Source organism: Trachurus japonicus, unplaced genomic scaffold, assembly GCF_045865225.1.
Source record: "Trachurus japonicus isolate A0001 unplaced genomic scaffold, Traja_1.0 AP030171.1".
Lineage (NCBI taxonomy): Eukaryota > Metazoa > Chordata > Actinopteri > Carangiformes > Carangidae > Trachurus > Trachurus japonicus.
This window is the reverse complement of record NW_028220304.1, coordinates 7,745-20,045: the sequence shown is the minus strand read 5'-3', so window position 1 is coordinate 20,045 and position 12,301 is coordinate 7,745. Positions and strand designations below refer to the sequence as shown.

At 40.7% G+C, this 12,301-nt stretch overlaps 1 protein-coding gene and 1 long non-coding RNA gene across 2 annotated transcripts; one reads left to right on the top strand and one right to left on the bottom strand.

Annotated features, from left to right (window-relative positions):
* The first annotated feature begins 763 nt into the window (after window positions 1-763).
* LOC146960616 (uncharacterized) lies at window positions 764-4,426 on the top strand. The gene is made up of 6 exons (XM_085772223.1): window positions 764-948; window positions 1,178-1,246; window positions 1,496-1,585; window positions 1,710-1,844; window positions 1,929-2,035; window positions 4,349-4,426. Exons 1-6 carry the CDS (start codon window positions 885-887, stop codon window positions 4,424-4,426), a joined length of 543 nt encoding a protein of 180 aa, XP_085628349.1. The 5' UTR covers window positions 764-884.
* Window positions 4,427-4,497: 71 nt separating this feature from the next.
* LOC146960615 (uncharacterized) lies at window positions 4,498-5,052 on the bottom strand. Its single transcript, XR_015035404.1, has 3 exons — window positions 4,963-5,052; window positions 4,793-4,859; window positions 4,498-4,595 (listed from the first exon to the last, which is right to left on the bottom strand). It is a non-coding gene; the product is annotated as an uncharacterized LOC146960615 (long non-coding RNA).
* Between the last annotated feature and the right edge of the window lie 7,249 nt (window positions 5,053-12,301).

Below are 12,301 nucleotides of genomic sequence, written 5' to 3'. Positions count from 1 at the left end.
AGGATGGAGATCAGTGAGCTGTAATCAGAGAAACCAGTGGATCTGTGGACACACAGCTTTATTTGTTTGAATAGTGAAGTTGAAGTTGAGAAGGTCACTGGATCATCTGTCAACATCAGTCACATGTAAGATAATATCAACTTGTTGATAGATGTAAAATATGAGATATTAGATGATATATGTGCAGTGAGTGTGAGTGCTGACAGCAGCATTGAGGAAAACACAGTGACTGACCTCAGAGGGCAGTAAACTGTTGATCATCAATGACTCTGAATGAGCTTTTCTTCTACTTTGTTAGAGATGCTGTGCTTCTCATTTGTATATTAGCAGGTTGATGGAAGGGACCAGTGATACTGCTCAGTTTTCTGTTTGCTGTGTGCAACATTTGAGGTGGTTGGTGCTGATTGGCCACCAGAGGGAGCTGTAGTACCTCTCCACTCAATGTTACTGGGCTGTGCTCCCAGGTTTTTGTCTTGTGATGTAAAGAATAACTTGATGTGTAGGTGACAGTGAAGTGGAAACATTCATGTTTTGTTGTTTATGACTGTGAATAAAATGCTGCCACACAATGTTGTTTCTGACTTGTTCTTGCAAATTGCTCCTTGGAAACTTGAAACATGTTGAAAATATTAATGTTAAATTAAGTTTTGACTCGATTAAAGACCAAGTTGGTAAAAGAGGAACTGCAGCAGTGTATCTAAACATCGTAAAGGAGAACCCTTCTTATCAGAACTCAACACAATCTGCTAAATAAAGACAAACAGTCACACCTAACCTGACCTCAAACCCACTGACTTCTCTGGGAGGGTTATAATCTGTAGACTTTTATACTCGTCTTTCAGTCTTCATAGAAAGTCACTGGTGAACTTGATGCTGTGTTCAGGATGAAGAGAAACACTCAGCAGCCAACTGTCACTTTCCAAAACCCAAATGTTTCTTCATCTGCAGGTAAGATGCTTTCTAATAGAATCCAACTTTACCAGCTTCTCATCTTTTCTGCTGCAGCATCTTGTTTTATTGTTTTCACTGTTTTCACAAGTGTCGTCCTCTCTGCCACAGTCATGTTAAACTCTGTAGCTCACTAATTACAACACCACACTACAGTACGTAGCTACTGACTTTGACTGTTTTCATGTTATATATTGATGTATGTAAATGTGTGTTTGAACTGTTTCAGAGGAATGTGAGGAAGTCGACTATGTTAATGCAGCAGTGAGCACTGAGAACAACCTGCCCGCCATCTTAGGTTTGTTACTGACGTAGTTTACTTCACAATAATTAACATAACCTAGACACTTGTGTTTTTAACTGTTATTAAAATGATTAATAAACATGATAATGCTTAAATTTGAAAATGTGAAGGTTTACAGTCCCTGTATATTCAGTATTTCAAAAGAAGGATGTTTCTTTTCTCAGTGTTAAAATCCTCTAACTGAACCTTTGACTGTTTTGAAGCTCACAGCTTATTTCAGCTGAATTCTTCTTGTTCTGTCAGATGAGAAGCCTCGCTCCTTAACTCAGTCTGTTCCAACAATAGCAGTGAGCTGGGTGATCCTCTCTGTAATCTTGGCCCTTGATATCTACTGTGAGTAGAAACTCAGCTGTGAGCAAACATGTCCACGTCTCTGTTAATGCTCTGATACAATGATTCTCTGTCATGCTACACAACAGTGACAGCTCTCCTCTACTTCCTGTGTTTTTGACTCTAGTTACTTCTGTCATCTCTGAAAACAACACCAAGCTGACTGAAGACAACCAGCAGCTGATCTTAGAGAATAAAAAGCTGTTGGAGCAGTTAAAAGAAAACCAAACAGCTCTACTGGAGGAAAATCACAACAGACTCAGTTCAGCAAACCAAAACTTGATACAAAACTTAAATAATCTCATAATCAGGTTTGAAAATCTAACAGAAGCCTTTTATCTCTCAGAGCTCAGAGTCACAAACCTGACTACAGAGAACCAGGGGCTGAAAACAGAAAACAAGCAGCTGGAGACACAGAGCAACAACTTAAAACAACAAATACAGGACAACAGGGTTCCTACACATTTGAAATTTCCAAATTCCATACTTTTTCCAGACCCTAATTTCCAGACTTCTCAGTAAAAAATGTTCAATAATTTGTGATATTTGAGTAAATAGTTGTGCATTATATAAACAAATCATGCAATTAATCATTTGTTTTCATTATTCTGAATGTGTATGCCATTATGTAACCAAATAATTTCCAGGAGATTGTAGATATAGGTAGCACATACAAAAATAATTAACCCAGATAACTTCAGATAAGACCAAACCCAGATAAGTATTAAAGGTTGACTACGTAGAATTACAAGAAAAACAACAGGAAAAGAATTCCAGCAGTCGATTGCCAGACCGTTGCTAGGTAAAACGGGCCGTTGCTAGGGACTCCGCTCTGAACAGAGGACAGCAGAGGAGGAGAGCTAAGCAGGATATTTACCTTATGTTTCATTTTTACCGTCATTAACAGCATAATAAATGACTTGTAGCTTGTTACAGGGACAGTGGAGGCTCTCTGCCTTCCACACCGCTGCTGCTCTGAGCCTCAGAGCCTCAGAGCCTCCGCTGTCACTGCTCTCGTCAAGTTGAAAAAAAAAAAAAAAAAGGAGCTCCGTGGCACCGAAAGTCCGCGACGATAAACGTGTTTATGACAGATAAGACTACACAAATACACCCATCCTAACAAGTATATGATGATCCATTGATCCACCGATTGATTATTAAAAAGGCTTGGTTGGAAACAAACGCATAGGACCGGGAGGAGGCAGGAAAACAGCGGAGAACTGAGCCACATGTCGGCTACAGGCAGGTACGAATGTAAACAGAACGTTGACAGAAAGTCATTGTCGAGCCCGTCAAAAAAATTAAAAATAATAATTCAGACTAAAAAAAATTTTTTTATGGAAAAGCAATACTTTCATTCTGTACCCCTCTAAAGGCCCCGTGGATGTATTATTTTTGAAAAAATATAGCTTTTAATAAATATTATTCAACCTTTAAGTATTAAGCCAGATCATTTCCATACAATAATTTCCATTTTCCATACTTTTCCAGACCTGGAAATGTATAAAATCAAATTCCATACTTTCCCATACTTTCCATACTTGCGTAGGAACCCTTTAAATACCATTATGATGAACCAGACGTTAAAGGGATAGTTCAACATTTTGGCAAATTCTCCTATCACCATAATTCCCTTGGTCGACCAATAGTCGTCATTAGTCGACTCATCATGTCACGACTTCCTGTATCTGGCCCTTCAAATTAAAAGCCCTATAGCCTTTATATATAGTTCAGTTATATTGATTTTGACTTAATTTTGACAAGACAGGGCTCCAAATGTTTTTTTTTTTTTTTCCTGCGACCAATCGACCATTGAAATTTTGGTTGGCTAATGATTTTTTTGGTCAACCATAGAGCACTGGAAAAGCGAGTAACGACACGCATTGGTCCAATGGAAGCGCCTCCTGATGGCGGAATATGGGTTTTGCAAAAGCGCCCAAGAACTGACATCTCTGCATTGTTGGTGAATGAGCAAGTGTGGTATTTTCAATAATTTAAGGACATTTATAGATCACCCACATTAATAGCATCATTGAGGATCCTTTACAGATAAACATTAACACATAGGCGAGTAAAAATAAAAAAAAATAGTTGTCTACATTAATGTTTCAATCTACATTTTGTAATAAAGGCAAGGCAAGGCAAGGCAAGGCAAGGCAAGGCAAGGCAAGGCAAGGCAAGGCAAGGCAAGGCAAGGCAAGGCAATTTTATTTGTATAGCCCGTTTTTACAAACAGTTTGTCTCAAAGGGCTTTACATGGCATCGTAACAACATCCTCTGTCCTTAGACCCTCACATCAACTGAGGAAAAACTCCATGGAAAACCCTTTTAACAGGGAAAAATCGGAGAAACCTCAGGGTGAGCAACAGAGGAGGGATCCCTCACCCAGGACGGACAAATAAACAAATTACAAGTGTAATTTGATATGACCAAGACACCTAAAAACAAAAACACGGCCGTTTTCATCAATCTACAAGCAAGTGGGCAACACACATAGCTACATTGGAGTGAATGAGTTTTCTGGGCGCTTTTGCAATACCCATATCCTGCCACTCGGGGCGCAAAACCCTTACCACGGGAGTCAATGGTGGTGTCGTTACTCTCTTTTCCAGTGCTCTAGTCAACCAGTGCTTGGTCGACTATTTGGGGGCAGCCCTATTAAATTCTGTGCAAAAAGATGTTGAAACAGTTTTCAATAAAGTAGTGAATTTAAAAGTACATGGGTTCTGTTTTGTTTTTGTTTTTTTAATCGTGGTATCGAATTAGTATCGAGAATCGTGGAAATTCACAGATATTGATTATCGACTACTGAAATTCTGGTATCGTGACAACCCTATACTGTAGGCGAATTTGCCAAAATATTGAACTATCCCTTTAATGTTCGTGTATAGAATAGATGTCAGACGCTGGACTCACTCTGGTCTCTGGGTCGATGCACGCCGTGACTCCGTCCACCGTCACACTCAGGCTTTTACTGTCTTTGAAATTCACGCAGTCGTCCCCGAACATGTCGCTGAAACAGAAAAAAAACATTTTACCAGGTGAAAACAGAAAATATTTAATCTCTACCTTCATTTAAAAGTTTTATTCTCTTATATTTGGATCAATTAGGTTTAATTTTAACTTAAAAAGTGTCAGATTCTACAGTTTTGTCAGATATTTTAACCATTAAAACATTTTCGAGGTGTAGCTACAGGTGTTCAGACTCACTGCAGCATCAGCTCCAGTCGCTCGACGAACAGCTCCATGTCGAACGTTTCCTTCCTGCCCTCGAGGACTGAAACAAACAAACAAAAAAAACAAACAAACAAACAAGCGTCAGTAAAGTTTCTGTTCATCAGTGAAATTAAAATAAATTCCCTCGTGATGCGTTCACTGACATTTCTGGGCGGTGGGGTTGGACTGGACCTCCAGGATCACCGTGGTGACGGCGTCAGCGTACATGTCGTTGAGCGGATTGGCGACCCACTGAGACGAGAACATTTTCATTATTAATAATTTTATTTCAGTTATTTATTGATTTATAAATTTTATTGCTGCATCAATTAGTTCATAGAGTTTTTTTACTTCAATTGTCTGTTGTTTTTACATTCTTCTCTGTTTTATTTGTGTTGAGATTTTTGTAGTGTTTGAAAAAATGTGATAAAATAAAAAATTGTCATAATTATTGTATATATCTGTATAATGAATGTATTAACTGGCTAATAATGTATCTGTAACCAGGTCTGAGTGAGATCTGTGTCTAAAAACATAAATAAAATTATAAAATATACAAAATAGTTTGAAATAAACATGTAGAACAAATACTGAGCATTAATAAAACCTGACTGCAGCTACATAATCATGTTATAAACTGTATATTTAATGTTTATAAACTGGTTTAAATAAAAACGGACGTGTTCGTGTGCTCAGAGTTAATAAAGTTTTGATAAACAGGTCAGTTTTAGCCACTTCAGGCGACATGTGGTGGATGATGAGTGTAAAAAGTGTCGTGTTGCGTTCGAGTGTCCGACCTCCAGTACGACCATCCCGGCCTCGTGAACCAGCGTGATGCTCTTAAAGATCTTCACCGTGATTTTCTCCGTCCCCTCGACCTGCTCCACGTCGCCTGAAACACACACACACACACACACACACACACACACACACACACACACAGAGGAAACAGGAAGTTACAGCTTCTACTGCAGCATAGATATATATATATATGTACTGACTAGATGCCGCGTTCCTAGGCAACTCTATTGAGTGGAATGCGTTAACGCGGCGGCCATCTTGGTCAGGGGGAAGCCGTGTCTACTTAATGCATCAATCAACAGAGGCAGACGTCTATCAACCATTAAAATCGCCATAACTCACTGAATATTCAACCGATTTTCAAGCCGTTTGGTTTATTATAAATGTCAGACATATGTTTATGATACAACAACAACAAAAAATCTTTGAAAAATTTTTATAATTTTTTTTTTATGTATTAAACATACACTTACATACTCAGACACACACACCCACATGCATAAACACACTGAAATTAGTTCTACAAGGGTCCGACCCATAGACTGTAAAAAGAATGGACGTAGCGTCCGTGACGTCACCCATTGGTTTTGGGGAGTCGTTTTTGTGACTCCAACATGGCGGCCTGAACAGCGCCATGTTGGATTGGCCGGCCGAGAACCCGCCCACTGGCCTCGAAGCAGCTGTCCACGGAGCTGCTCGGACCTGTCACTCAACGTTTCCGCGCCCTAATTGGCCAGAGTTTTAATCTAATAACAGTAAAACGGTAGAGTTAAAAAAAAATTCACCCCCCCTCAGAGTGTGTGCTGGGATAGAAACTATCGATTGAGACCAAAAAACGTCCTGACACCAGGCTTTTAACATGTTTATTGAGGATGTAAAGTCGGCGATTTTAACATGGGGGTCTATGGGGAATGCTCCCTTCTGACACCAGCCCCCAGAGGAAGAAGAGGGGATTGCAGTTTTTTGAACGCGGAAGTGAGCTTCACTTCTCAGACCGACAACTGCCCCCTTGGTCCGACCGGGTCTGACTGCTGGTCAGACGTTTATTATGTCTATGGTCAGAACCCCGGACCAAGATGGCGGCCGTGTTGACGTACGCTGAGAAGCAGAACGCGGCATCTAGTCAGTATATATACTGTATATCTATGCTACTGCAGGAGGAGGAGGAGTTAGAGGACGAAGGGGGCGGAGCCAACTCACCGGCGAGGCTGCGCAGCTGCGTGACGAGCAGCGAGATCGGTCCAGTGAACGGGATCGCCTGAGTCTGCTTCACCGTTCCCATGGCGAGGTCGGTGTAGTCTGAGGAGGAGGAAGAGGAGGAAGAGGAGGAGGAAGAGGAGGAGGAGGAGGAAGAAGAGAGGAGGAGGAGGAGGAGGGAGGAAGAGGAGGGGGAGGAGGAGGAAGAGGAGGGGGAGGAGGAGGAGGAAGAGGAGGAGGAGGAGGGGGAGGAGGAGAGGAGGAGGAGGAGGAGGAGAGGAAGAGGAGGAGGGGGAGGAGGAGAGGAGGAGGAGGAGAGGAAGAGGGGGAGGAGGAGGAGGAGGAGGAGAGGAGTCAACTCTGTTAGTCACTCCATCGTTCATGTCTCTACTTCTCTTTCTGTCTTCATCCTTTTCTTCACTCTGTCTTTCTTTTTCTTTACTTTTTTGTCACTTCTCTCTCTTCTGTATTTCTAAGTATTTCTTCTCTCTTTCTGCTCGTCTTTTTTCTTCCTCCTATCTTTTTCTTTCTTTGCCCTTTTTGTTTCTTTTCTTTCTCTCTTTTTTCTTTGTTTCTTTCCTTCTGATTATTTCTTTCTTGTGTTTTCTTTCAATCTTTCATTGTCTTTCTTTCCTCCTCTTTCTCTCTTTTTCTTCATTTCCTTCCCTCTTTTTTTCTTAAGTATTTCTAAGTATTTCTTCTTTCTTTTTTCTTCCTACTATCTTTTTCTTTCTTTGCCCCTTTTTGTTTCTTTTCTTTCTCTCTATTTTCTTTCCTTTTGATTATTTCTTTCTTGATCTTCCTTTTTTCCTGTTTCTTTTCTTTCTCTCTTTCTTTATCTTCCCTCTTTCTTTTTTCTTCGTTTCTTTCCTTCTGATTATTATTTTCTTGGTCTTCCTTTCTTGCATTTTCTTTCAATCTTTCATTAGTTGGGTTTTCCATTTTGTGAAAATGCGCATAAATACTTGAATGGAAACGCCAGAAATTCGAATAAAGGCAGTAAATGCGCATAAAAGTTTATACGCTTGGAGGGGGTGGATTTGTCAGCGTATCGAATAAAGGAAATGCGAGTTTTTGTGATGGAAACAGATTATGCGAATTGAGCATAACCAAAACAGCGGAAAAGCGAGCGGACTGTCACAGTTCCTACTGTCTTTCTGTGTAAATATCTCATGTTACAACATGAAAACCTAAAGTGCGGCCTATATATGTATTTTCTTTTAAAATGTAGCTGGTGCGGATTATACACCCTGGTGAAAAAAAAGTGTACTTTATTGTATTTCAAGTATATTTGTATTTTGAATAGTATATTGAAAATGTAATTATACAAATTGTACTTTATATAAATATATAAAAATTACACTAACATCACACTTTCACGCTAACACTTTTAACACACTTGAAAATAATTATACTATATTACACTTTATAGAAATATATTAAAATAAAATATACTTAAAGTGAAATTTATGTGTAATTTCTAAAGTGTACTTATTTGAAATTTGTTTTCACACATACTTTTGATATATTTTAAAATGTATGCTAAAATTGTCATTGTAAAATACAATGATAACATATTTTGAAAGTATACATTTTAATATCAACACTGTAATATCAAGTTTGAGTGTATTTTAAGTTACATTTGAGTTTAATTATAAAGTGAAGTTATTTATGCTTGTAGCCTACTTCAGGACATTTTGGAAAGTGGTATTAGCCTATGCACCTAAACCCGTTTATTAAATTTTGTGCTGTGTGTTTGGCAAAAAAAAAAAAGATAGGCTACAACCTTACACGCATGAAATCACATGAAACAATACACTTAATTAACACTTAACAATCATCCACAAGAGCGTTGTAGAGTTGTTGGATTGTGTGTTTGATAGTCTCCGTAGCGGTAGCTGAGCAGCTCATGTCTCTGCCCCGCCGATCTAAAAACAGCTTGTAGGTTACCGTCAATGGCCGCGTTTCCCAGATTCGATCTTTCTTAAGGACTTAAGAAGGCTCTTAAGAAGGGTTCGGCTAAGAAGGAGCGCTAAGATACGGGTGTTTCCCAGATGCGTTCTTAACTGCCTTCTTAAGATCACACCAAAGAAGCTTCTTAAGAAGCTCTTAACGGGAGCTGTCCACCACCACAGTACTGAAACTGAAACTGAATCAATCGATGCCAGGCAAATCGATTATTATATCACACGGCACCTATTACACGCATAAATCACACACAGTGACAAGCGCAGCTGCACCGACGGGCGATGAATAAACCGAAAACGGGATTTCCACTTGTCAAACATGAGGTTAACACAGGTGTCCGCGGGCCTGATTAGAAACTTCTCCGCTGTTGTTGCCGCGTTGGTCACGGGCAGTGACGGACTGGCCGTAGGTGACACGGCACAGCCGCGTAAAGATGCAGCCAGACGGCTGCGTGACCATGTGATTGATGTGTGTGAAAATAAAAATGTGCGCAGGGGCTGGCTGGTTTACAACATGGCACGGGAGGATCGGTGTCACGGCTGCCACACTCCGTGACACTGACCCTTGCTTGCGATGCCCCCACCACACCAAGAAGCTCCCCACTGCATAAAAACACGATGCAACAGCGACACTAGGGGTTGATTTAAGAACGGCTGTGTTTTTGATGTTCATGCAGATATGGCACGTGGATGTGTGCGTAAAAATTATGATAAATGATAGTCATGATGATTAATTTTATTTGTGTGCCTGATGTGCAGAGCACACGTTATTCATCATATTTAGGTTATTTATTGTTCTTATTTTATTTTTTATCTCTATTTTTTATTTCGGCACATATTTAATATGTTTTAAACATACGATGTGCACTGTTTAAATCTTGCTTAGTGTGATATTGATTTGCCTTGAAAAAGTGCTAAAAAGTCGCTAAGAAGACTCGAAAGAGTGGGTCAGCTCCATCTTACGTTTCCTTCTTAGTGAAAGATCTTCTTAAGCTAAGAGCGACTCTGGGAAACACGTTCTTCTTTCACAGCGTTCTTAAGAGCGCTCCAAAGAAGATCTTAGCACTAAGAGCTTCTTAACAAATCTGGGAAACGCGGCCAATTACAGTAAAAGTAACGAACCCTATCCCTAAGACTAGGGATTAACGGGCAAATCTGCCAAAATGTTGAAATATCCCTTTAAGCACATTGTTTTAATGTTATAATGTCTGTTGTAACCAAGGTTAAAAGTCTGTATTAAAAATTATTTGATTGCATATTAAAACAGCTGAATTCATATTTAGAAAGTTAATTAATAAATACTAAGTTATGTTAATAATTAAAAACAGATACTTACCTATAAAAAGAAATTGAACAGTGATAAAATATTTTTTTATACGTTTATTTTGAAAGAGATTGGCTGGAGATGAGCTGTCAGCCAATCGGGAAGAAGCTCCCGCCCCTTGACCTGCTCTGAACAAGGTTCACTTCCTCCGGAGCCGTTGTCAGGAGAGCGAGCAGCCCCGCATCGAGCACGACACTTAGCTTGTGAAGAGGAGACACTAGTAAAAGTTGATACAAGTGATTAAAAACTACGGGATAACTCCGGTGACGCCCTGGACCTGTGAGAGTGAAGCTAGAGGGACGCGACATCTCCACCAAGAAGAAAAAGCATCGGTGAGAAATCGTTTTTTCCATGCTAAATGCTAACCGCCAGTGCTAATCAGTGCTAATACCAGAGACCTTACCCACTCGTGTGAATCACTAGCGTTAAAGCTAGCACTAGCTTCATTTTGAAGGTGCAATATGAGACGTTTTGAGAATTTGTTGCACACTGAACTGTAAAATCTGATGATTTAGCACAGTATCTGCGTTTTTAGCACGCCGAGTCACTATTTTATGCTAAGACATGGCAGAAGGTGCACACTGTACGTCTTCTTACTGGTATTAATGTTATATTTGCATGCTTATTACTATGTGAAGACGTTATTTTTATATTATTGATGTGGAGAAGTTATTTTAATAACTTAATCTCTGATATTTTGAGAATGTTGCTATGATATTATTGGGTGTGGTGTCATATTACAATGTTTATTCAGTTAGAAATATTCTCTGTGAATTGAGTGGATTTAACATGATTTATATATTGTATTTCATGATTGAGAATTGAGAGAATTAAGAGAATGTTCTGACATTACTCATCATAGGTCAGGTTTTCCTGTTGGATCCTTTGAACCTTGGACCTACCCGGATGTTGGAGCCTGGATCGAGACGTTTGATGGCGAACCACAGCCTGGAGGACAACTAGAGATATGGTGCCCGCAAAGAATCAAGAACCTGGATCCTTTCATCACTTCATTACACACACACACACATCAGGGTTGCCAACTCTCACGCATCTGGCGTGTGTCACACGCTTTTAGGTCCTGTCTCACGCTCTCACGCCACTCAAACAATTCTCACGCCAAAATCAAGCGATTCGGCAAAAAAAAAAAATTAAAGCAAGCTTTGGCACTCATCAATAGGCTCTCTGATTGGTGTGCGTGATGCTTATCCGCGTGTCGATTGGACGGCTGCTCAAGCCTGTGATCACAGCACAGTAGGACGGGGAGTTATCGATCCGCGACCCCCCTCCCCCCCCTCCCCCAACAGCGGCACGGTGCTGAAGCCTGGACCCGACTTTGTCCGAATCCGATGGCCAAAAAAAAGAGGGAGAGAGCGAAGCCCGAGACACAACCTGACCTGACCGAGTTATGTTTTCAGACTGAACGCGGCTCGAACTGACGCCTGTGGTCGGGCTGGTTGGGCCAGTCCGTTGAAAACTATAAAATCAAGATGCAGACTGGGTAGCACAAAAGTACAGCCAGGCAGCTCAGTCCAGAGAGCAGAGGAGAGAGAGACAGCGCAGCAACAGGGGTGTGTGTGTGTGTGTGTGTGTGTGTGTGTGTGTGTGTGCGTGCGTGCGTGCGTGCGTGCGTGCGCGCGTGTGCGTGTGCGTGTGCGTGTGCGTGTGCACGCAACTGCGCATGCATGCACGTGGGCCATACCTGCAAACTCCGAATGGGTATGTAGAATGTTTATTACAGAAGAGGACCTGACTTGTATCATCAGGCTGTAATAGAAGACTGAACAGGACATGTCTGTTCTGTCCTTTCATATATTAAAGGACAATTCCAGGCGAATTCAACTCAGGGGTGTATTTTCATATCATTTTAAGTCTAAAAGAATGAATCTGAAGATTTTCAGTTTAATCGCTCCTGTTTTGCGGTAGTTGCGTATGTCCGCGCATCGCCACGGCAGCAATGAATGGGAGTGGATGTAAGTTCCGCTGTTTAGGCTGTTTCCAGCCCTCAAAGCCGCATTTTTTTTCCACAGACAGCATCAGATGGCTACTCAAACATGCACCGAGAAGTTTATTTACTTCAAGCAAGCCGACATGTTTGTAAAAGTCGATCTAATTCAAAGTCTCCCGGAGTCTCGCGCGAGACCCAGTTGCCGTGCTCGGTGTGTTCCAGTGCAGTGGGAAAAGCTACCGTTTGTGTCATAAACACAGGAATAT

What these genes read in the sequence shown, in the direction of transcription:
- LOC146960616 (XM_085772223.1), top strand. Translation starts at nt 885, where the DNA reads ATGAAGAGAAACACTCAGCAGCCAACTGTCACTTTCCAAAACCCAAAT. An exon ending in AAATGTTTCTTCATCTGCAG is followed by an intron (nt 949 to 1,177) that starts GTAAGATGCTTT and finishes GAACTGTTTCAG; the next exon opens with AGGAATGTGAGGAAGTCGAC. An exon ending in GGAAAATCACAACAGACTCA is followed by an intron (nt 1,845 to 1,928) that starts GTTCAGCAAACC and finishes TTTATCTCTCAG; the next exon opens with AGCTCAGAGTCACAAACCTG.